Source organism: Tyto alba, unplaced genomic scaffold (genome assembly GCF_018691265.1).
Source record: "Tyto alba isolate M040663 unplaced genomic scaffold, T.alba_DEE_v4.0 Super-Scaffold_2, whole genome shotgun sequence".
Taxonomy (NCBI): domain Eukaryota; kingdom Metazoa; phylum Chordata; class Aves; order Strigiformes; family Tytonidae; genus Tyto; species Tyto alba.
In genome coordinates, this window is record NW_024881282.1 from 8935614 (window position 1) to 8961386 (window position 25773).

At 41.7% G+C, this 25773-nt stretch overlaps 1 protein-coding gene across 1 annotated transcript in view; it reads left to right on the forward strand.

Annotated features, from left to right (window-relative positions):
• Positions 1-9720: 9720 nt before the first annotated feature.
• TMEM135 (transmembrane protein 135) overlaps positions 9721-25773 on the forward strand; it is a 183241-nt gene continuing 167188 nt past the window's right edge. Inside the window, exons 1-2 of the mRNA XM_032991083.2 lie at positions 9721-10010; positions 24202-24329. Coding sequence (XP_032846974.1) covers positions 9870-10010; positions 24202-24329 — 269 coding nt within the window. The 5' untranslated portion in view covers positions 9721-9869. The remainder of the gene's footprint in view (positions 10011-24201; positions 24330-25773) is intronic.

The window sequence follows — 25773 nt, forward strand, 5'->3', positions numbered from 1 at the left end:
ATTCTTGCGCATTGTAATTTATATTTGGAGGCTGACAATTCATCTAGTTCCCCATAGACATAGAGATGAATTTAGAAAAGAACGAGAGTTTATGTGAATTTAATTTTTCTCAGGCATTTTTATTCCTTAGAGAGACTTCCATGGGGCCAAATTACCATGAAAACTAGATTACCATGATATTTCAGTTCCTTACGGTAAAAGTTCATGTCATTCATTACTGTTGACACTTTACATACCTCCTTGGGGAACCATGAAAAATATAAAAAACTCCTCCTAAAATAAAAAACATAAGAAAGCTGCATTTAACCCAAATGTGCCACAAGCAAAACTATAAATTATTTCCCAAATATGAAAATTTCAGGCCACAGCTGGGCACAGTGCTGTAGTGAGAGGTAAGGTTATTACTCAGTTTATGATATAAAATCACTCCAGATACATGAAAAAATCAGTTGGAAAGAAGATCAACACCCAAACCCCTTTGTCCTGAACGGAAGGTGCAAAGCAGTGAAGAGTCAGGCTTCCAATTTAGCCAAAAGCCACTGCATCTACTCTTCCAGTGCAGCTAGTTCCTGAGGCTAAGACCTAGATTGACCCCTCCTTATTTTAATCTTGCAGGAAAGTCTCTCAAGAGGACACTTTGCCGCCACACCAAGACCACTGCAATGGAGCATAACCACTGAAAAGGTCAGTGATGCTCTCTGTGCTGCCACAAACCCTTCTTCACGCATCTCATGTACAGGTTCTGCAGCCAAGGGCAAGTTTTTTGACGGGTTTTGCCATTGCTGGGTTAGTCTGCCATCGAATCCCCTGTAGTCAAGGCAGATGGAGAAGGCACTCAGAGGGCCTAGATCTGATCTAGTGTGGCTACACTGGAGATGCTCCACTCTCCCTTGACTATCAGTGGAATTTAGGATGTCTATCTCATTCCTTAGCTGCTCCAGGTAGTTGGGTAAAGTTAAGAGAAACTAACATAGGCTCAAGTGTAATGAGAGGTGGAGGTTAAGGATTAATTTATGCAACAACCCTTGGGCAACACTGTATGACTGTAGGGTAAATATTATTGATTTCAGCCTGACTAGAGGATCGTTTTAACACCTTCATTGTAAAACTCGCACATAAAGTATAATGCCATGCCACTCCAGCCTCTGAATTATGACAGGATGAACTGGGTTCCAAGGACATGATTTTAATAAGTAAAAAGCCAACATTTCAGGAGATCATTTGTTAAGTAGACACATGGGAAAAGAGGATTTTCAAAAGTCCTTCTAGAAAGTGGTACTGGTAAGAGATGGCCCTAGGGTTTATTTTCTTCAGCTAAAACAAACTGAGATGCTGGATGTTAAATGACATTTGTTTTGAGAGAACGAGGTTCTGGTAAGCTGTACTGTAAGCCTGTATGTCCCTTTTTTTGGATCATCAACAATTATAGCTCCTTTGTACAGTGGTAAAAACTGTTTAGTCTTTCAACCTGGGCTATTTAGTTAACTTAAAATTTCATTTCATCATCTGAAAATACGCTTTTCTGCACTATTTTTGCATAAAATCTTTCTCCCTAAACAGAGATGCATACAGTTCAGTGGGGGTGGGAGTGCCAGGAGGAGGTATAATTTCTTGCATACATTGTGAATTCCCATGTAAAGTTTACTAAAGTTCTGGTATGAGAGAACTTATTTGAAATACATTATTTGGGTTAATGCTGATTTTTGGTGCTGAGGCATAAATTGCTCGTTCATGGACATCAGGTCACTAACCATCCTTAGTGCCTTGTTTTTAGGGGCAGCATACTATCCCAGCCAGGGATGTATCAGTTTCCCTCTTGGTTTTTGATTGAAGAGATCTGTAAAAAAACATCACCATTACACCTCTTCTCAAAAAAAAAAAAAAAATCAGCAAATTTCTTTTATTTTCTATAAATAGGATGTAGGAGGAAGGTGCTTTCCTGGTGTGGGAGGGGAATGTAAAATGATACTATGTCTGACCAGTTACCTCATCTCTATGCACAAACACATGCACATGCATACTGAACTCTAGCCAATGCAGTAAGTTTTCTGCTTCCTATTTTCAAAACCTTCCAATGCTAAAAAAGACTATAAAAATATCAAGAGAAGCTTTCTGACGGTGACATGCATCAGGCTGCAGAATGACCTCTCCCAGGGAGTGGTGAAAGCCCTATCATTTATGTTATAAACAATAGTAATTCTTAACACATGATGTACACAAAGCTGGACAAATATTAAACGATCTGCAGAACATGCCTTTGAGATGTTACTGTTACACAGAGGCATGGATGGAGTCTTGGGCTTAGGTCCCAAAGAGCAAATCTATTCCTAATAAAGAGTTTACACTCAAGTTCATCTCTTCTAGCTGGGTACCAAGCCGGGTACTCTGATACCAGGATAACCCCACAGTATTTACTTAAAACTAGACAAAACACTGGAAAATATTCTCTGGAAGACAATATTGGGAGGGCCAAAGAAATGACTTATTACTTTAAGGAGGGGCTTTTTTAGAGACACTGAGTTATGCGTGCAACCTGCACTGAAATCGAATGAGATCTGAACATCTGAATCCCACAGGGTTCTCTGAAAATACTGACCTTAAGACGTTAGATTTTTTTCTCGGCCATGCCAGAGTTATTATGAGGGAAGTCTCTGCAGGAGATGTCTGTAAATGAGATCAGAACTCAACCATTAAAAGCTGACAAAGTCATCTGGAGCGCACAGAGCCGTGCTCAGTGATGAGTATACCATTTCATTATTTTTGTGTTTATTATATTTTTTTCCCATGTGTTGTTTTTGGTTTATCGGCAGTTTTCATTTTATTATAATTTACTTTCATTTGCTAGTTCTCAGCTTATTTACAGAGAACAAAAGAATGCACAATGTAGAACAGTAGAATAATAGTGTTTATTTTCACAAGTTTGGACCGATCAAATAACTCACAAGTCCCAAAGTGGAACCATGCCTGAGGTAGGTTAGGTCATCTTGAGTGTGGGGAAACAAACAAAAATATCCCATTCTTCACTATTGTTTATTATATTTATGTCACTTGAGAGTTTTAACAATACCACATATATAAAACATTTGTTCTTGCTTTCTGCGCTATTCAGAGTTTTCTCAAGGCTTTTTGGTGTTGTTTTTTTGTTGTTTTGTTTTGTTTTGTTGTGTTTTTTTTTTTTTTTTTTTCCTAGGGACACTGCAATGTTGCTATGTTTTAGTGACTTTCTCAACTGATTTAGCAGAAATGTAAGAAATGGCCCTTAGGAATGAGTCAGGGGTGCTGAAAAGGAGGTTTTGTTCTCTGAATGCTTCTATGTTTAAAAATGGTTCTTTTGAGAGTTTTAACCAGTTTTCTTCAACTTCTTTCCCTGATTCCTTTTCATGTACGTTCAAAGCTTGGTGCAGCAGAGAAAAACCAAAAGCAGAGTCTGTTATTCCTATCAGTATCTTTGCAGGCCCATCAAATCCACAACTGCTTTTTATACTGCCTTGATTTTTGACAGGAGGTCCAAATGTGGATGTCTAAAGACACACCTGCCCGCCTAAACCCAGTATTTCAAAAGCTAATGGGTGCATCACTTTTTTCATTTGCAGTTTGAAGCGCTTTCATGACGCCTCTCAGGAAAGGGTGGCTGCTCAGCCACCCTGCTGAAAATAAAGGCAAAGGGGGCATCTCGCCTCATAGAGCCTCCTCCAAGCCATTCACCTGCTCACAGCTTTGGATGCCCATAGTCCTGCTGAAGGATGATGTAGTTTATCAACCAGAATTGCAGGAGAACCTAAAATCACTGCCAGTCTGCTTGAAAACACAAACCTGCAAAAGGCAGCGACTCAGCAGCTGCTACTTGGGCTGTTAATTCTACTGCTGTGACGTCCAAGAACTAGCAGCAGGAGTGATCTGAGTCCTGAGGCTATTTCAACATGACTGTCTGAAAATTAAGTTGCTGAAATTTACTGTTCATTATTCCTCTGGAAAAAATAAGGCTTAAATTGAAAGCCTTTTCAAAAGTGCTGAGTTCCTAGAAACTATCATTACTTTTCAAAGGAGCTGTTGGGTGCTCAGTTGCTTTAGAATAACTACATTTCTATCTGTGGCCTTAGCAGCTCAACTTGATGGACTGGCAGTTTTATTACAGAAACTTCAAGTATGCTAGGAACTTCAAACAGAAAAAATGGCTCTTTCTGAGTCTTAAGTTCATGAAGCTATTCATGACTTTGAAAAAATGCTTGTGTTTGAAGCATAAATAATGTTGCTGTAATGACCTCAAATAAGATGGAAATGTCTGAAGGGGAGGGGCAAAAATTTTTTACTTGATGATTGCATAATTCATTCCTGCCTCCTTTTCTTCTCCTATTTTCTGAAAGATCCTTTGCATTGATGCTGCTGAAGAACAGCTGACCACCAACTGCTGCTCCTGTGGGCAAATGGTAATGACTGGCTTGTATCTACCCTACCTTATGGCCAGACCTCTCTATAGTATAGTTATCTCAGATTTCATTCAAAGGGCCCAAAAAGGAGCCAGAGAGTGAATTAGCAATTGGGTGGTGTAGACTATGAAGGTCCAGAGCTCCAATTCACTCCTTGTACCTCTTTAGGAGTGGAGACTCATCTAAAGCTTCCTCAGAGCCCTGTGTGTGCAGCAGTGTGCAAGCCCTGCCTGGCCACATCCCACTCCTGTCATGGAAAGGTAAACATCATCTGCACATTTGAAGACTGCTGCCCCCACCTGGTATGCAGAAATGAAGGAGATGGAAGTTACATGGGACAGGTCCTGACTGCTGAATTTGATAAACATTGAGAAGGGAGGAAGGCAGAGGAAGGACATGAGCTCCAGAGACAGCGCTGTGCCTGTAGGGCATGGGCAGGCATACCTCTGATAGCACACACAAACGAAGGTGGGGAACTAGCCTTTATTATCCTGGTGAAGGAGTTTCAAGCAGAGCAATGGAGTGAAGTACCTGGATGATGCAAGATGTGATTTTGCATTATTTCCAGAACTACAGAAAGCACTTTCCTGGAGAGCAGCAGAGAAGCCACAGGGTCACAGTTGCTGTTCTGGGCTGCTCCTGGGGTGCTGGCCACATGCACTGCCTCTTACTTCTTTTCTAGTGAACCCAGTAGCTTACTTTAGCCTTTAACAACCAATTCTGTCACCTGATTTAGAAAGAAGAAATCACTGTCTCCAGGAACAGCAACACCATAGGCTAAATACAGTTGAAATACAATTCCACTGACGTCAGTGGCACAAATATGGTTTAGTATGTCATCTCCTGGTTTAGCCCACAGAATCAGTGTGGTGAACATTATGATTTTGTCTTCTTGATGTATTCCTTGATACCTCCGTAAGAAAGATTGCAACATTTATGTCTGGAAAAAAATCTAGATTTGTATAAACTGGAGGATATTATTGTGTGTAATAAAATGTTCACAGGTTATCCCACAGTCCATCCCATATTTATTTTGGAAATTATTACATCTGGAAGATGGGAAAACTTCCAGCTAATTCCTCTACCTTGAAATATCAGCAAACACAAGGATATTTTGAGATTATTCCTGCTAAAAAATGAACAAGTACCATTCATGGCTGTAAGCCAGAAGAGAATCCCTCTTCAAATAATGCAAAATGGGTTAAGTTTAAAGTGTAAATAGTTTCAGAGACAAGGGTGAAAAGTAGTTCTTAAAGGGTCCTCCTTTCCTTGGAGGAAAGTAAAACCAGCTCCATTAATGGCCACTCATTCCCATTCAATACAGCCATTTCATGTATTAGTGACATATGCCACAAGCTTGTCATTTATTTCTACAAAACTAATTATATACTTTACCTACCATTTGTCCTGGATTTTGAGAAGAAATGGAGATTGGAGCAACATCTCCAAGTTCCCATGCAGTTTACTGAAGGAAGCAGATGTCTGAGTGTACATATTACCTCCACTGACCTGAGCAGAATGAATTTAATCCTTAGCTTTTTTAGCAGCAGAATATTTTTCACTCTGGATTTCATAAACTTCATGACGGAGGCATGAGACAATTGCATAAATGACAGGAAAACAAGCTGAAGGACAAAACCAATGAGAGTGGAAGAATGGGAAAAGAAGGAAAATAAGTGAGTGCAAAAAAATCCCTTCTGCTGGAAAGAGCAATTCTGATCAGGTAAGAGGAGCTACTTCCAAAAGTGAAGTTTCAGGCACTGAAAACTGCATGAGTAGTAGGGAAAAGCTGTATCACCTGTCCCAAGGGAGAAAACAAACACATGGCAAAAAAAGCAGCACACAAGTTGGAAAGCAGCAGGAGGAGAGGGCAAAGCATTACATTTCTTCCAAGTTAAAATGTTTCCAGATTGTTCTGATATTTAAAAAAGTTTAGAAGGGAGATTTCCCAGATCCCAATGCATTTGGAAGGCAAAGCCTCCTGCAATGTGAAGTTCCCCATTTGACTTATTTCTTAGGTTCCTTTTTTGTTCCTGTCTGATTTTGTTCCAATTAGCTAAATGCTGTGCCTTGGATTCCCAGCTAGACCACCTCATAACACCAATACCTGCTCGCTGCAAAGGCAGGCGGAATTCTTCAGACCTCCAGCCACGCTCATGGCCCGAGCTGTGCAATTTACTTGCAGACACCTGATTTGTCAGATGCTGAAGTTAAGAGCAGGAAATGTTCTTAGACTGCGAGACCCACTGAAACCTGGAAAGGCAGGCACTACTGTTCTTCATTCAGCAATTGCCACCCAAACCATCCCATTCCTTAATATAATCAATTATCATCAGTATAAGTAAATTGGAGGACTGCAGTGCTGTCCACCAGTTAAGGTCTGTTGCTAAAGTCTGAGTCTGGCCCTGGCCTTGTGCTGAAAACTGTGTTTTGTTAACCCAGCTGCAAACGGGTATGTGGGCAACTGGAACAGAGAGTCTAAATGCAGGGAGATGCTGCCACATTGCGCCCTTCAGTGGCACAAGGCACAGAGACCGGGATGTTGTAGCTGTCTTAGTCTAATGAGGCTCACATGTGTAGCTGACATTTTTGGCAGCCTAAATTTTTATTCAGACGCATTGGTATATCTGATACTGCCACATTAATGAGGACCAGAGAGTAAGCTGAGCACTTTCAACTCCCCCACCATTCACACTCCTTAGCAATTAGCTCACTCCTTGGCTTTGTTTTTGGGACCACTCTAGCTCTCTCCAAGGCACCTGCATATCACAAGAAAAGTCCTGAAAAGCATGTGCCATGTCACCTGGCTTTATACCACAGGATTCAGCACCAACATAGTGACATTATAGAGATTGCCTGTTCTTCCCAGTATACAGCCTTGTTCATGCGACAAGGAGAGCTCCCGAAAAAACCAGGTACTTACGCAGGCAAAAGTAAAGGTCCTCAATGCTTTTTTAATTCATGTGACTCCTTCCCTTTCCAAGACTGTTTTGTCCCAGTTCCAATCAAGGATAAGCTGCTCCCAGGACAGAGTAGCCTGGGATAGCATCCGATGCCAACTGGGCTACTGTCAGTATTCCCATGCTGCTTTACCCCTAGGGCTTCTTCCCAGAATAGAGTATTGCAACCCCATGGAAAAGAGTTTTGAGCAAGGTCAGGGCTGTGCTGCTTTCTTTATTAGTGCACCGTCAGAGTCTTCCTTGGCTGGCCCAGTATGAGAGATCCAAAAGCCTCCGGTTCTGAGCAGGCAGCTATTCACTCAGCCCAGGGTTGCAGCACAAACGAACAGGGTATCTTGTTGGGTCCTTCTTTATCAGTTTTCCTTAACTTGAGCCATACTAGCCCTACAAAATTAGGACTGTTTGCAAAACTGTATCTCAGAAGTGAAATTATTACCTTGTGCAATTATTAATAGTGTATGTGCCATAGCTCCCTGCTGACAAATACAAGACGGTCAAGCAAGCCTTTAACCCAAGAGTGTTAGCAAAGCTAAAACATGCAAGCAAGAGCACCAGATCAGTATCTTAGGCAGTAACTGCCTTTTCTGCCCACAAGCTGCTCTTCAACAGAGCAATACAAAAACAGCAAGCAAGGCACTGGGTTCAAGTCAAAGTCCAGACAACGTTGCAGCAGGTTATCTTGCCAACCCTGCTTCCCTACAAGGCTCAGCACACAGCAATATTCATTCCCTTAGTCAGCTGCACAGCTGCAGCTTCAGGGGAGCTGTACCTCAGCACTAAAGCTGAATTTAAAGTTTTCTCTAGGGTCTTCTCCTAGATTTTAAATACAGACTGTCATAGACAGAGGTCCACCTGACAGAGGGTTGGTGGGTCAAGCATGCTCGACTGAAATCGCATAATTGAACTACTTGGTCCAAAAAGTTTCCTACTGCAGATTTGCTGGGAGCCTGCAAATAGTCTCTCAGTGTCTCCAAGTCCTGTGAACCACCAACTCACCCCTCCATGGGCTGCTAAATCTGAAATGCAAGTATGTTCTTGCATCCACAGTAGGCTCCTTGGAAGAAACACTAAGGGTTTTGGCAAAATTAATGACAAATTTGCTCTATCTTGTTGCGAGTGGTACAGACTGGTCTCAAGTCTGATCAAGGAGGGGAACTCTGCAGGCTCTGTACGAGGAGGATTTGGAAGCAGGCTGTAACAGGGAGGAATTTTCTGGCTGTGGATCTGTTCCAAGTCTGTATTTGACTGCAGGTTAGTTTGCTGATATTTGTTTCAGGACGTATCTCCCATCTAGGTCTTGAAATAACCTCTCCAGACTTGACCGCTGCACAGAAGGTACAGAGTGTACTTGCTCCATCAGTACTGAGTGTTTGCAAACTGTTACTTAATAAAGACCTAAGTAAAATCCCCATGTCCTGACACACTCAGCCCATTTAGTCCCAAAATAATCAAAATTTCAAGCTGGAACCAGATGCCAGTTTTGCAACTGAACTATAACGGTGTCATCAGTCACTACCTTCACAGTTTTGTAAAACTCCATCATATCCCACCTCCCTTCTTTCCAAACCAGAGAATCAACCTCTTCTAAGCTTTTCCTCACAATGCAGTCCGCTCGACGACTCCAGTTCCCTTTCTCCCTCTCAGCTCCAGCTGCACACTGTGCTCGGGCTGTGGGGTGTACCCAGGCTTCAAGCAGCAGCACAGCACTGCTGTTTCCCGTCCCCCCGCTGATGCGCTGCTCTCGCTCGGCTTTTGCTGCGGCTGCTGCAGCGCTGGGAGCTGCCACCCGCCCGCTCCGCACCCGCCGGCTGCCAGCGGCCTGGAGGGGGCCGGGCGGTGCGGCGCTTTGTGCATCGCCTGCGGCTCCCGGGGGGCCGGCGGTGCGGAGCAGGGCTGGGGTGCGGAGCCGGGGGTGCCGGGGTACGGAGCAAGGGTTGTGGGGGCAGGGGGGCCGGAGTGGCGGGGCCGAAGTGCGGAGGAGGGGTGCGGGGCAGAGGGTGCCGGGGCAGGGGAGCCGGGGGTGCGGAGCTCCGCGCTGTCCGGGCGCAGCAGCGGGAGCAGAGCGGTGGGCGGGGCAGGCTCCGTGCCGGGGGTGGGGGGGGGGGGGGAGGTGGTGATGGTAGTGGGGTCAGGGTGCTGCCCGAGCCGCGGGGGCGGCCGACACACGCGGGACGGGACACGACACGGAGGGACACGACACGCGGCACCCCGCAGCCCACGTGTGGCGCGCGCCCCGAGCCCGCGGCTCGCGCCACCCCGCCGCCGCCGCTCCCCGCCCCCCGGCGGCCGCGGATTGGCTGCGGGCCTCACGCGAGCCGCGCGGAGGGAAGGGGGGGGGGGGGAAAGGAGCGAGTGCCCGCGAGTAACCCCGCCGCCGCCAGCGCCCCGCGCGACCTTTCTCCTGCATCGGCGGTGACGCGGCGGCCGCGCGCGCCCCCTCTCCCCCCCCCCCCCCCCCCCTTCTCCCCCGTGCGCGGCGAAGATGGCGGCGCTGAGCAAGTCCATCCCCCACAGCTGCTACGAGATCGGGCACACCTGGCACCCGCGCTGTTCCTGGGCCGTCCTGCACGTCACGCAGGGAGCGCTGGCCGAGTCCCTCCGCATCTACGGCACCCTCTACCTGGTGGGTGCGGGGGGGATGAGGGGGTGAGGAGTGTATGTGTGTGTGGGGGGGGCTGGCCTGGGGGAAGGACACAAGGGCTGTCAGCGGGGGGTCCGGCCTTGTTTTGGGGTGGAAGGCCGTGAGGGAAATCGGGGTGGGGGGGGGAGGCTGCCCTGGGGTGGAAGGGAAGGGTACAGGAGGTATGGGGGGGGGGGGGGGGGGAGCCTGGCCTGAGGTGAGGGGGAAGGGCATGGGGGGTGTTTGGGGAAGGGCACAAGTGATATCAGAGCAGGGGCAGCCTGGCCTGGTGTGGGGAGGAAGGGCATGAGGCAAATAAAGGGAGGGAGGCTGAGGGGGGTGCATGAGAGGGGTAAGTTGGGAGAAGAGGGGCAGGAGAGATGTTAAGGGGCAGCCTGACCCTTGGGTGTGGGGGCAGAAGAGCAAAAGGAATGTTTTTGGGGGAGTCTGGTGCTGGGGGTGGTGGTGGAGGCAGCTTGGTTTGAGGGCTGGAGGGTGTAAGGGTTGTTTGGGGGTGGAGGGGGAGAGCCTAATGCTGGAGGAGGAAGGGCAAGGGAGGGGTAGTGTGTGGAATCTGGGCCTAGGAGGGGAGAAAGAGGGTGTAGAGGGTGGTGGGGTCTGCTGGCATAACATGCTGTGAGAGCGGTGAAGCTGGTGGGGTAGGCGGGCATGGGCACAGCCTGAATATTGTATTTTCATCAGTTTCCAGTACCTATGATACCTGAATAAAAAGACCTAGTATTTGTCTGGGAGTCTGGCATTGTATCTTTGGCAGTAGCAAGCGTAATGCATGCATGTGTTGCTGTTGGAGGCACCTTGGTAATCAGTGCCATAGGATCAAGGAGATTCCGTTGTTACGATGAAGCAAGACTAAAAAAAGTACATTAAGGCTAAAGGAATCTAGGTATTCAGGGAGTATCCTATAGGTGAGGTATTTTAGCTTGAGTGTGCAGTTAGACTTGGTTATATCACCTCAGTTGCAGCTGGCTTGCTTCCAGCAAATTAGGGTGTAGATAGAGGAGTCGGGATCTGTTTGCATCCATCTATGTAAACGTATCCTGAAAGCTGATCTAAGGAGGAATCGCTGCAGGTGAGCACTTCCTTCTGTACCCACCTCTGTGTTTTTCCTGTAGTGATGCTTGGAGGATTGAGTAGTGAGCTGGCCCCAAGCTAAGTCTTAAAGAAAGAAAACCAAGTCATTGAGTCTGTACTTTCAACTCTGTACCAGTGCTGGTACAACAAAATTACTGACCTATTTAATAAAGAGAAGGGAAGTAGTGGGACTGGAGCAGTGCTGACATAGCTTGTTTAAGCTCCCATTGAAGTGTTCCTTGAGTGAAAATTGTGATGATATCCAATTGCATGATAAAAAACTTTAATAACTGGTAGCAGTGTGGACCTAAGGAGTTGTCATGTCCGAGTGAACATTTTCATGCTAAACTGACACAAGCAGAAGTGGCAGCTGTTCGTGTGAGCATACAGTGAGCTGGATCAGGAAACTAATACAGAGAAGAACATACATTCCCACTCCTCCTCCACCCCTCCTCAGTAATTTTTTATTTGTATCTCTTTTCTGATCCAGTTTGTTGTGTTGGGAGCATGAAGATTTGTACCATCATAGAATAGACTTGAAATGAGAGGTGTAGTGGTGGCCTGTCAGGTGTGGCTAAAGATAAGTCAGCTTAACCAGCTCTGTAATTAAAGTTCTTCAGCAGCCAAGCCTGGTAAAGCTCATCACTATGTTATGGTTAGCTCAGTTGTGCAGTCACAGGTTACTGGGAAAGCTTACCCTTTTTATTTCTTTGAAAAGGAAAACAAACCTAAAAATCCAAAGCGTTTTCGTGATCTGTTTCACATTGTGGCCCCATAAACAGTTACAACTTGTCACAAGTCCAAGGTAGGGTGGGAACCTTCTCAACCAATGTCATGCTGTGCTGCAGAAGATCTGCATCAGTTTTTACACTGCCTTCATTACAGTTTTAAATTTTTCTTATGTTTTTGTTGACAGTGTTTAACTTGACTTATCAGAGTAATCTAAAGCTGAGCTGCTCAAAAATCTTGCTGCTGCCTAAAGAGGGAGGAAGCACTTGACTTCCTTTGCTCCCGGACACATAACTATACTCCTTTCTTTGTGTCGTCTTGGACCCTATCTCTCTTTGAGCACATCAATTCATTCACTAACCCATAAGAGGTTACAATCATGTTTTTAGCTGGGGTAATTTTCAGCTGCATTAATGAATTGAATTGATTTATTAAGCAGGATTTGCTAAGCACTAGAGCCAGCGTAACATAAAGAGTGAAAGGGTGTAGTGGGGACTGCAGAGGAGGAAGCAGAAGCCTTGCACATTAAGTAGGTTGGCAGGGAAAGAACACTCTTGAATTGAGAGAGTCATCACTAACGTCAGTCTTTGCTGGACTTAAAGCTGTGCGTGAAAACCTCGTGTTTGTAAATGAAATACCACAGTTGGACAGTGCAAACGTTAAGTCCTTCTCTGCATTCTGAGAGTCACATAAGAGGATGAATTTAAATTACTTTATAGTTGTATCAGTGTATGTTCAGAAAGTTTCTGGTACTGCTTTGTCCCAGTCCTTTGTACAGAACAAAAACCAGCATTTAGTTTTTCTGTCAAACCCGTAAAATGGCTTCTGCTTGCTTGTTCCTTCTGTTGGCGCAAGCTAATAACTAAGGAAAGTAGATGAAAGAGTTTCCTCTCAGAAAGGCTTGTGTGGAAATGAGTGAGAATGAATAGATGAGAATAAATTGCCAGAGGTCATTATGGGAGAGAACATGGTTAGGGACAGTTATAATCCAGAGTCCAGACTCATAACATCTACACCCCACGTCTTAAATGTTTTGCTGCTCTTCAGTCAGTGGGAGACTGACGGGGCCAAATTAAGTGGTGCTAGTATTTGATGAGTAAAATATTCTACTTTTTTTCAGTAAATGGCTGCAAAGAGTCTTTGCTTTTAGGTAGTGCTGAACTTTTTTTTTTTTCGGTTGTTGTTTTTTTCTTTTTTTTTTCAGCTGGAAAAAAATAGAATCTTTAGATATCATAGTTTCATTGTCTTTATTTTTGCTCCAATACAAATTGATTCCTTTATCAAAAGTAGGTTTTATATCTAAATTGATTTTTCCCTCCACATACGAATTGGCTGACAGGAATGCCTATTTCATAATTAAGACTGTTTCTGTTTCACAAACCAAGTGTCTCAATGCACAAGTCAGCTTTTATGGGGGGAGGGAAGTTAAAAATTGCTTAAAACCTACATCCCCAATCTCCCATAAACCTTATAATGACAGTTTTTAAACACTGCCTGCCTTGATATCTTAAAACTTTACTGAAAAGTCCTTCATCAGAGTTTGTACTTTGTTCTATCTATACTTCTGTTTTAGATTACTCAAAGCTAAAGAAAAATCTGAAAGTGTAACCTTGTTTTCAAAATTGAAGAATTTGGACTTCTAGAAGTTTGCAGAGGTGGGGAAAAGAGAATGATTTCACATGAGAATTGCCTAAAGCTGGAGAAAGGGAAATGAGAGGCTGGAATATTGGATTTGAATTGTCTCTTTCTGTTTCCTGGGATTGCTGTTGATTTCACATGGGAAATCTGCCATTCATCACGTGCGTTAGAGCAAAGTCCTCTGTTTCCTGGGAGTTTGTAGGTTTTAGGCATTTGTTTTACGATGGTGCGCATTTTGCAGTAGATGAATATGGTTAGTTGTTAGATATCAGAGGTAATCGGGTCTGGTGGTAACATTTCCTTTTAATCTAAATAAGGTAAAAATCATCGGTTTACTCTTTTGCAGTCAAGCTAATTCTTCTAACCTTTTACCTGTGGGATGAAAGGAATCATTCATGTCATTCACCTTTTCTTTCTGATCATCTGTTTTCTTCACTTAATTTAAGCCAGGCTCTCTCCCTGTCTCTCCAACCTCACTTTTGTCCTGCTCCTCCCCACCAACATCTCTCCTGCCGTTCCTCCCCAGAACCAGCCTCTTCCCACTCTACCTCTGCTGCCCTTCCTTCACCCGGTGTGCCTCTGCTGCTAAATGAGAGTCAGGGAACAGCTCGTGGTTTACACTGACTGTTGGTTTACTCCCTGCTCTGACTCCACATGCCCCTCTCTCAGGCAGATCTGGCACAGAAAAGAGGAGCACCAGGCCTAAAGCTGTGTGGATGCCAGCAGGTCTGTTCGACCAGTTTGCTGGACTAGGGGGTGGTTCAGCCGATTTTTTAGCAGAACAGGTGTAACCAGAGTCTGCTATTCCAGTACATTTTTTTAATGATTGTTGGGGATTGCTATATTTTATTGATTTCTTTCACTTAATTTCTTCTCATACCCTTTTCATATTCATTTTGGTCTCGCAGTTGACTCTCTTTTCATACTCCTTTCAAACTTACTTTGTCATTTGTAATATTTTTTTATACTTGTGCCGTATCTGCTTCCTCCTATGCTTGTAATAGCCTTCAGGTTCTTAGTTGCCAATCGCTCCTTTCTGTGTCAAAAGTTTTTCTTTCTATTTATAATTCCAGGGCTGTTGTCTTCCCAGGCCCTCTTTGACCCCTGAGTATCTCTATTCATTCTCTTAATCTGCATTATTTATTTTGTAAGCTCCCTAGGACAGCATTGTGTATAATATTGTTAAAGACACGGATACTATCAGCAATTGTACAAGTAAATGGTGTTTTTTCTTCCTGTCTAAATGTGAGAGGAACATCGGCACTAGTACAGCAGGGGCTAGGTAGTCATGCACATGGCAGCTAGCAGGTCTCTTTACAGTTAAATCACTGATTGACAAGAGGTAATAACAAGAACAAACCCAATTATTGCGCTAATTAATTATTTTGAAAACTGTTGCATGGAAAATGGAATACCAGCCAAAGATTGAAGTGAAGCAGATGGGGCTGTGAGTGCTGCATGTGCATTGCTGTAGGATGGGGTCAGAGGTTGGCCCCCAGGGTGGATGGTGCACTCTGGCCATGCTGCTGCTGCTCCAGGCTTGCTTTACATGTGGTTTCTTTTGGGGAGAGCTGTTTGGACTAGTCATAAGCAAAGCTGGGGAGTCAGCTAACACTAGAACAGATCCTGTCTTATCTGCCAGCATAGACATAGTCAACATGTGTCATCTTTCTGCGGTGTGTGGGAAGGCTGTACTGGCCAGATTGTATTCTTCAATAATTCAGAATTGCTGGGTGTATTAAAATGTGGTTTTTGTTTGTTTGTGCTGCGAACTATTGTTTATTTGGAAATAGAGTGGGGAAACTAAGAAGGGTGTTAGTGTTACCCTTGAATATGCTTCTGTACGCCAGCTTGGATCCGTGGGGTAGGCCATCAGGAGACTCCCTTCTGTCAGGGCTCAGTACCTGGAGTTGCTGTGATGGTGGTGTGTAGCTGTGTTGTGTTGGGATGTTTGATCATCTTAGTACTGTGTAGTGTCTCGTATCACTGGGCTGTGTTATGAATGACAGGTAGATCAGTGTCTTGTTGCCTTTAGAGTCTTCTGGAAGCTGGTTGAATATGACTAAAATTAGCTTAAATATTACTAAAGTAAGAACTTGGGTGTGACATCTTCGTTCCAGGCTGGGATCATTCTGCCCTGTTCAGGTAGCTTTCGGGCCAGACCAGTAAAATTCTTCCATAAATTGAAAATAAACAAAAATAGTCTTCTGCTGAGATACTAAGGATTTTAAAAGAATTGGTTAACGAATTCAGATGGACTGAAGAATTTGTGCTCAGACATTCAAGGAGTAACCTGGAGTCTGCATGGCAGTAATGGTGAAAACCAGCAAAAGCCCCAGCCTTGACTGACTGAGCAAAGATCTTGGTAAAGACACTACAAATACTGGGAATCATCAAAAATCATTAAAGAGACTGGTTATCAAGGAGATATAAATCTGTTTTCTTCAGCTGGTGCAGCTGTATGGTAGAGTGCAAGGATTTCAGTGCAGCAGAAAAAACATTGAGTTAGACATTTCAAAGGGGATGAAAAATAGCCCTCTACTCATTTAAGTGCAAGGGAAACAAGTGGCGAAGATAAGTCGCCATGGAATGAGAGTGATGCCAAGATTGAAGGTAATTTAGATGTCATTCAGACAGTACACAAGTGCTGTTCATTTCTTTTTTTAGTTGGGTGGATGATATGGAAAATTTTAAAAAAGCCAAACCAAAACAACACAGTCCTCTGAAGGTGATCCTCATAACATCTCACAAAGGGACAGAGGAAGTCAGAGAGCCAGAGGCACACACTTCCTCAGAGTTCTGCAGGAACTGATTTACCAAATGAAAAAATCTGGAAGCCACGTTTTGTAATCCGTGAAATCAGGGAGGGACCAGCTAATTGAGGAACAACAAATCTGAATGTTTAAGAGGAGGCATGAGAAAAAAATTGCTGATTTGAACAACATTGTCTTTCAAAATCCAAGTGTTACCCAAGGGCATTTTGAGATTAAGTTACTCCAAAGCGCTTAGAAATAATTTTTATAAAGCAAAGAAATAATGTTCTTGTAAAATTCATACAAAATAGCAATGGTTATAAAAGAACATATAAATAATTGAATATAATTATGAAAGAAATCTGACATCAATCTGTAGGTGTGCCTGCTGTTTGAGTAATCTGAGGTATTTTCTTAACTGGTTTAAATACTGGGAATTGCTTCACTTTTAGTATGCACATGTGGCTTAAGTTATAAAATTTTCCTTGGCTTTTTAATGATTTGCAGCATATATATTATATAAACCATCTACTTAGCATTATTAATTGTCTCTAAATTTGCATTTTAGAGGTGCCTAAATATGCCAGATAGTCACTCTTATAAATGTCATTGAACTCAGCTTTCCTGGAGATTTGGCCATGTGCCTGAATATTTCTGTAGCTTTTTTTTTTTTTTATTTTATTTTTTTAAAATAGAAGTTATGGCATGCTTGATTTCAGTTGGATATTGTTAAGGAACGAGGGAGAGATGGTAGTGCTTTTTTTCAGTTTCCATCAATCAGAGCTGTATGTGCTGGCTAATTTCACTAAAATTTGATGAAGGAATAGTGTTCTTAAAGACATACATTTTGTACAGACCTAGGAAATGGTGGCTTGATGGCAGAGAGAGAGAAAAAACGATATTGTAGACAGCAGAGCCGGTGCAAGGTCTCTAGTTTTTTAGCCTGCCCTGTAACCTGCCAGACTGTGTACATTGGTCAGACAATTAGCACATTCATTAAATCAAATCATCCTTTGTGCACGTTGCCTCCTGTGAAATCTGTAGTTCAGGGACGTAGGTGAAGACAGAACACTGGAGGTGAAGCTCAGGTTATTGCGATTGGGTGGTGATTACTTGTAGGTGTTACACAACACATCATTAAAATAACGAGGCCTGACTGGTGCCTCTGAGCATGGCAGAGCTTGTTTTTAAGTCTCATGTTCCTTTTCTGCTGGAACGCATTGATAGCCTAGCTCAGTCTGGCACTAGACTATGTAGCTGTGTTTTCAGGATGATTTTGGAAATGCATATATTCTTTCCACAGTTAAGACAGAATAAATCAGTTCTGATTTCTTAATTATGTAGGGCTTGATGCTTGTATATGAAGGTTAAATTAAAAAAAGAAAGGACTTCAGTGATGCTCTTCCACAAACTGATGGTATCCTGAATCTGGTAAACTGATTTTTCATAATTACCTTTTCATGTTGAAAAGTCAAAATTCAGTTGTGTGAATTCTGCCATTAATGCTAGAAAATATTTTTTTCTATTTATTTTTATTGAGTAGGTTTTTTTTAATACTTCAGACATAAAGTACAGTAGGCCTCAGAGTTCAGATCATTAACAATGTTTATTCTTAAAGTGACTAGTGTATTCCTTTGAGTGTTTGCATTTGATCTGAGGGGTGATGCCCTCCTTCCAACTCCTCCTTTGTATTGTACTGTACATAAAGGTCTGAAAATTATGTTTCTTCCTTTTCCTTTTCTTTCTATTCACATTAAAACAGTCTTGGAGATGTAGTAACCTGTCTCATGGTTTCTTCACCTATGCTAAATCTAATTTCATAGCGATTTTTTTAGTTTGAATGAATGAAATAGATTAATTTTTTTATATATATATATGAACATTTTCTATCTCTGTTTCAAGATGGTAGTGTCCAAAGTGTTTCAGTGAGAGTTAAATCAAAGCTGTTTTTAAGCTGTAGGGGAAATAGGGCAATTACCATTGGAGAGTAAATATGTGGTCAGATTACACTTTGTGAACAGGAGAAGGAGAAATCTTCCAGTCTGGGCTAGGGTGCATAAAAGATAATCAGCTGTTTAGGGAGTTGTTATGGTGCTTGTATATTCAAGAATTTTGGAGGTTAGGTTGGTCTTTTGCTGTGGTATCTGTCATGTATGAATCCTGCTGTGTTGTTTCCGTTGTTTGTAAGTAACAAGAGTGTGGGGTTGCCTTCAAAAGGCTTCTAACATTGCTAGGCTTCTATTAAAGCATAATTGAATTTTGGATTTCAAGTTTTAAACAATTGTGTGCAGAAGTGAGGAAGTGAATTATTTTTCTTGGAAATGAGTCAGAATCTTTCAGTTTTCAGCTTTTGCACAGGTGGTCATGGGACATCAAGCAGTGCTGGATCAGTCTTCAGGTGTGGAAAGGAAATCCTCTTTCCTCCATGCTATTTACTTAATTCATGAAGCTTTACCTGACTGCATTCTTAGTACTAAACTAATCATGTTTGGGCCAGAAATACTTTCTCTGGAAGTCAGGCTGGCAGGTGTTGAAGTCTAACCCGTCCTGTGTGTGTGTAGGGCACAGATGTCACAAAAGGACAATCAGGGTACATCTCATCAAATCCATTTCTTACTTGCATGTGTTATTAAAGAGTAATGTATGTGTCTTACCTGACTGTAGCTTGCAAAAGTTTGGTGTCTGAGGACTGAAGTGTTGTGATCTATCTAAGCTTCATCCAGACGCATGTACACTTACCCTCATAATTACAATATCCAGTGATACACAGACTGCATAGTTTAATAGTTGCTTCTGGATTTTAGTTGTGAAGTACAACTTGTGCACAGATGAGGCAAACACAGCAGTAAATATAATGATAACTTTCTTAAGCTATCTCTACTTGTGCTACTAATTCTTTAGACTTGTTGCTATGAGATTTTTTTAAACTTCCTTAAAATTTGAACATATGGTTACATATGTGTTACTTGGCTGTCAATTAGACAAAAAAAAGTCAACTCCTGTACGTTGGAGAGGCTTGGAATTTTGTCTTACGGGTTTGCAAATCACTGGAAAAGTAGCACTAGGCATTTAAAATATTAGAGCATCCTTTAATGCCTGTATTAATGGTATTTGAATGCTTGAAAATTTTCTGACTACTTATTTCTTAATATTTTAACACATCTGAGGTTTTTTAGAATTAAATCTATTTTCAGCATTTTTCCTGACAAGATCTGTTATCTTTTTTTCTAGCTCTGCTGTTTATGTTTTTAATGATGAAATATCTAGGATTCTTCTTGTTTCATCCTTTTTTTCCTCATTGATCATTTTATTTTCGCTGAATCATTTGTTTCTTCTTCTGCAGTATATCTGTATTTTCTGTAGATTGTGTTGGACTGAAGGGAGATCAAGAGCTAGAACTTGTGTATGCAAATAGGAAGGTAATTAGAAAGTTCTAAAAACTTTGGATGTTCTTAGGCCATCTGCCCTGTGGCAGTGCCTGATTTGTTTTAAGTTCTCTTTTGCTCTTACTTGTCGAGTGCTTGGGCATCTAGAAGAGTATTTTTTATGGTAGAATGGCAAAGACAGGATTTATTAGTTGACTGTATTAGAAGATAGGAATGTAAAAATGTTAGCAAAGCTGGACTCTAGCCTGTTTCTAGAGCTCTGGTGGCTTAAACTCCACTGGTTCTAAGAGAGAAGAAAGTGGAGTTGAATGACAGGAAGGGCTGCAGAGGCTGTTAGAGGCAAACAGCTCAGCTGTTGATATGGACTGTGGATAAGGACTACTTAAGTCTTTGTTTAACGCTTACACAGGCCAAATAAAGACTGGACTGCATCTGCAGACTGTACTACTGCTTAAATTTTATTTTCAGTGCATAAAATGCCATAGTGTAAGAAAACTGAAATTGTGGTGAGAGGAAAACATCAGGTTTAGTTTTTGAAATGTGAGGTTTTTTTTATTGCTTTCCAGGTATCTTGGAATTCTTGCAAAATAAGTTACAAGGAGTGGTTGGTTATACACTATCCTGACTCAAATGCTTAATTCTTAAAGGGGTTGGAATTTTTCTTGATGAATACATAAATCTTTAATATTACGTAAGTATTTCAAACCTGGATATTCTTTACTCGCAGAGAAGCAAATCTACTTGAGAAAGTACCATTATCTAACTGCTACTTTGAATGTCAGTGACAGGCATATTGGTTTATGTGATAGAGTTGTTGTTATATATTGGATATAGTGGATAGTATATTGGATGTATTGTGGACACTGGTTACGTTAAGTCTTTTATTCCCTATGTAGTCTCTTCCCTGGAGAGATGTGTGTACAGGGTGACATTTTGATGTTACAGTTTTGTCATAGTTTTTTTTTTTTTTTAATGGATGATATACAGTATATATGTAAATGAGAAGTGAAAGCCATGTGCCTTCTATCTGGAATGGAAAATGGTGCAGTCAGTGATAGGTCTTAGTAGCTGTGAAACTTTATTCCACAGTCTTACTGATACATTCTTTTAAAAAAAAGGAAAGGTGGTACTGAAAAGGAAAGGGTTGTCATGGTTAAATATAAGTTCCATTGAAGGGTGGAGTTGTTAATGAGGATCTTTATCTCAAGAGAATTGTGTAGTCCTTCTAAATACCCGAAGTCCAGGATGCCTTGAAAATAAGAGATTTTAAGAGTGACTTTGTTTTATGGAAAGCTGGAGTAGGAAGTTGCAGCAAATCTGATGTGTTCTTACGCCTCTGTTATTCTGAGATGATGTTGGATCATTCTTCATCCTGAGGTAGGTAAGGCTGCACTGATGTATTCTGCCTGGAGAAGTCATGAATAAGTGAAGCCTGGGTCATAATCCACTGGTGTTCGGTAGAGTCTGCTCTCTCTGGTTCCAGACTTTTTTGGGACGGTCTTCCCCTTCTCATAAACAGCAATAGGCAGGAAAACCACCATGGCTTCAGGAATAAAGTAGAAGGAGAGGCAACACTGGAGGTGGATTGTGCTTTTCTCTCCTGTGAAATCAGGGTCTTAAAGTAGTGTGAGGAGTGTGTTGCTTCTGTTCCCTGGATTATGGCTAAACTGCTGGATTAGGAGATGAGGTGGGGCAGCACAGGCAGCATGAGAGTGAGGGGAGGCAGACCTGGGTCTGGGTTTCATATAGCTGCGAACACTTGTGGCATTACCTTACACAGCAGTGTTGTGTTGTGGACACGCCATACTCTCTTACTAGAGCTGAAAATCTACAATAATTCGTAAGTGCCAAATAATTTTCTTTTGTAAAATTCTTGTCACTTCATCTCAAAAAGAGAAGAGTGAAACTAGGGAATTATGGAGAAGGGTGACAAGAGTAATGGGAGATATGGAGCTGGTTTTGTCTGTTCCTGGATACACAGTAGTTAACTGGTTGGATCAGTGAGCTGAATCAGAATTTCCGTCCTTCGTTCCTGAAGTGAATAACACTCCAAACTAACTTTTACAGCTATCAGCACGAAGGTCCTGATGCAGTCCACCCTGAGGTGCCTAAGTAAAGGTGTCCCAGGATTTGTATACTCCTTTTATAGCTGGAGAGCTGAGACCATAATGTCAATGAAATGTTAATTTCTGTCTGTCTGACTTTACAGGGAGTCTCAGGTAACTTAAAGACCTTCTGCTATACCTCTTAGCATCTTCATGGAGATTAATAGTTTGCCAAGGAAATATCTACTGGATGTCCTGATGCCCTCTTCCATGCTGCTGTCTGCTACTGATGCCTGCTGCTAAGCCTTAAACAGTGCATTTATTGTAAGAATTTGGCCTTCGTCACAGTGTCCTTCCAGCTCACTTGAGTGAAGTGTATCCCAGTGGGAACCAGGAACTGCAGCAATCTGTCAGATTTCATAATCTTTCTGTTTTGCCAATCTCAACTTTAATAATACTTTGTTGAAGTGTGTGGAACTGAAAGGGAGCGTAAGGTGGTATCCATAAGTGTCTCTGGGATTTTTTCCATGAAATCACAGCATTGGTGGTAGAGGAGAGCCTGCTCCGTAGTCTGCTCTTGCCTGTTTTCACCAGTACACAATATGCTCCATTGCCCTTACACATACAGCTCTTTCAGTTATCATGAGCAATGTTTCTTTGGAATGATTTGTGTGTCATTGTTCCTGGTTATTTTCTATTTTCCACTTGGGAGTGGAATAGTAAAGAGAAGGGAAAGTAGAAATTTATATTAGTCTAAAACTTGTTGGAGAAGCTACAGTAATAATTTTTTTACTTTGATTTCACATTAATTTATAAGATACCAATCTTTTCCTGTTGCACTTCTGACACTTTGGTCTGAGGAAGCAAGGCTTCACGCTTCAGGTGTAAGGTCTGTGTTCTTAAAACAAAAAAAAAATGTTATTTTGTTCTAAATGTTCATGACCTTTGTACAACAGGCTAGTAAAAGCTGAGGAGGTAGCAACTAGTGATCCAGCGTTTAGACCATGTTAAGACTTTCCTTCAACAGAAAGAATATCTGGATTGCATTATTGCCTAATCCATTATGGTTTAAGCAGTCTCGACACTTGATTAAGTAATGTGTAAATCTGTTTTCAGAAGTCTGTTCATGCATGTATTCCTCCTTAATCCTTAGTTCAAGCTTCATTTTGGAAACAGATTTGGGCAGAACTTTCCTGTGGTTAGTTTTAGTAGAATCATCAGCCCACCTCTGAATCTAAAACATCTACTTGTTATTCAGTATGAGTGGACAGTGTTTCAGAAGAACAGCTCCCTCTGTCATGGTTTTAAATTGAGGAACTGAGCTTTTGAGAGGTGTTGCCAATACCAATTCAAGAGGATGTCTTTTGTTGTTCTCCTCAGCACCAGCAGTACGAAGCCTGCTCTGTTTGGAACTTCTCTTATTCTAAGCATTGACCAAAACATGTCAGTTGTGAGACTCCCTGGGAGATCAGTGCTGATGAAGATGATAATGCTATTAAAGAGCACAATAAAAATAATAATATCTATCTCATGGTGCACCCAAAGTGTAATTTCATGGGGTCATAGAAGCATGCAGGTTGGGACCTCGGGAGATTGTGGCAACACCAGTTGGATGAGGTTGCCTGGGGCCTTTCCTAGTTGAGTTTTGAGGAACTCCAGTGATGGAGAGTCCACAATTGCTTTGGGGAACCTCCTCTAATATTCAGCCACCCTCAAGTGGAAATTTTTCTTCCTTAGGTCTGATCTGAGTTGATCATACTTGAACTTGCCTGTTGCCTCTTGTCTTACCACAGTGCACCTCTGGGAAGAGCTTGCTTCTCTGCACCTTCTCATTAGGTATTTTCAGAATTTCTGTGGCCAAAAAAAGAATTTGAGGACTTTTAGTGTTTGTGTCATTAAGTAATGGTTCTTTATAAAACATGGGACATACGTTAAACTGACCAAGACGAGCATTTATTTTTTGGATCCATCCTGTTTTCTGCTACAGGCAGTTTTTTAGAGATAACATATCATTTCTATACAATTTTTCAGGAATGTGTTGATCTTCCAGCAGATGGTGAGCATTTTTTGGAGGACTTGCAGTCGGTTAACTGAAGTAGAAAACCTTTAGAAATACATCATCACTTCATAGACACTGTGTAAGGCCTGTATTTGGATTACTTCAGTGATATTCTGACCTTAATTATATGATAGTCCAATTGTCTGGAAGACAAAACTCAATGTAAATTTATCACATCTTAAAGTCCTGATATCTGGTAGACTACGTTTTTGACTATTAAGGCCAACAGTGACAAGGTAATAAAATTCCTCTTATACTTCCCATTTAGGATTGCTTGATGTATTTCCTGGTATAAATATTGTAACAGCTGGAACATGTTCAAAAGAAATCTTTGTGGTATTGTTCATAAACCCAGCAAATTTAAGAGGCTTTGATTTACTACTTAAATAGGCACGTCTCGTTTTCCATTTTTATTTTTCTTTACAATGTGCAAAAAAGAGCCTAACTGAATTAAAGTTTGTCCCCTTTTTTTTTTCTTCCCTCCTCCCTCAGATTGCAGCTATTCTCAGGAAACGAAAACTTGACTATTATTTGCACAAACTGCTACCTGAGATCTTGCAATCAACTTCCTTTCTGACAGCAAATGGGACCTTGTATATTGCTTGCTTTTGCATTCTAAGGTTGGTATACTGTCCTAAAAATGAAATGTAACAGGAAAGCTATTTTTATGCAACTTTTCAATTTATATAATATTTTGTCTTTTTAACAATAGGTTGGTTTGTAATGGGTAGGAGTAAGAACATGAACAGCTGTGCCATCATCTTGATTTGTGGTCTTACCACTTGATTATGAACCTTTGGGTTTGTGTTTTTTTTTTTTTTTTTTAGCTTCTCATTTTTGTAATCTTTTAAATCAGTAAACAAGTAATGTAGTCTCTTTGCTTCCTTTTCTCCATTTTACTGATTCAAAATACATTGTTGCGGGAAATTAAAATACATTTTAGAGGGGAACTGAGAAGGCCTAATCTTTCTCTCCTATAAAGAATTGATGTAATTTGATATTTTTTTCTGTTTTCCTGATGCAGGGGCTGTGATGACTTTTAATTATCCTAAAGTTTATCCAGACATCCAAGTTTGTACTTTCCTTATTTGTGGTCACAAATGAAGGAAGTCCCAGCACAGCTTCTGGGGTTCTGTAAGATACAGGCTTGCACTGAAAAATGAGTATAAATGGTACTTCTGTATTCAGAGCTGTTTCCAGTGTATATATCAAGTAACTATCAGGATAATTAAAAATTAAACTTCCCTGTTTATGAATACGATGATGTCCTAAATCTAAATGAATTTAATGTAAGAGATGTTATATATAGACATGTAAAGCCTACATTAGCTATGAATTTTTGAAAGTTATTTGACAGTGCATTCAACAGCCCCTTGAAAAGTTAATCAAACCCATTATGCCCTACTTTTATATCTGTTTAGAAGCCTCTAAACTTTGTTTCAAAGCTGAGGGAGAAGGCTAAGAAGAGGAGGAGCTGGTTGAGGAGCCATGGAATGCTTTTTAAGTAAATCATTTGCAAAGTTCAAAGTGTGTCTTCAAGTAATGAGCTCTAAAGAATATTAATTTTTCTAGCTGAGTTGTATTAATATTGACTTATATTTATTCCTCTGAGCTATACAGTGGTCTTCCTTATCCTGCCACGTAAATCTGCAGTGCTGTAGTTGGATGTTACTCTAAATAAAGCTGGTGTGGTTTTAAGTTTTATTGTTTTCAGCTGTTGCTCTAACAGAGGTTATTAGCCATCTTAGCTGACCTGTGACTATACCTGTGCTAGTAAGAGAAGCAGGTAGGAGACTAGTGTCTTACTCTGAAGCCAGCTGATATGGCATCGCTTTCACTGATGTCGAGCATAGCTGTCTAAAGCTGTTTTGACCTCTAAACCAGCATGGCCAGATGCAGACTGGGTAATGGAAATGCTACATGGTCTATGTGCTCTCCAGGTCCCCTTGAAGCATCCTTTGGGTTGACCCAGGCCAAACCCATGCAAAGGATGATTCTGACAATTTGATGTGACAAGAAATACATGCAAATGCTTACCCTACTGTTCTTACAGCTGTGCATCAG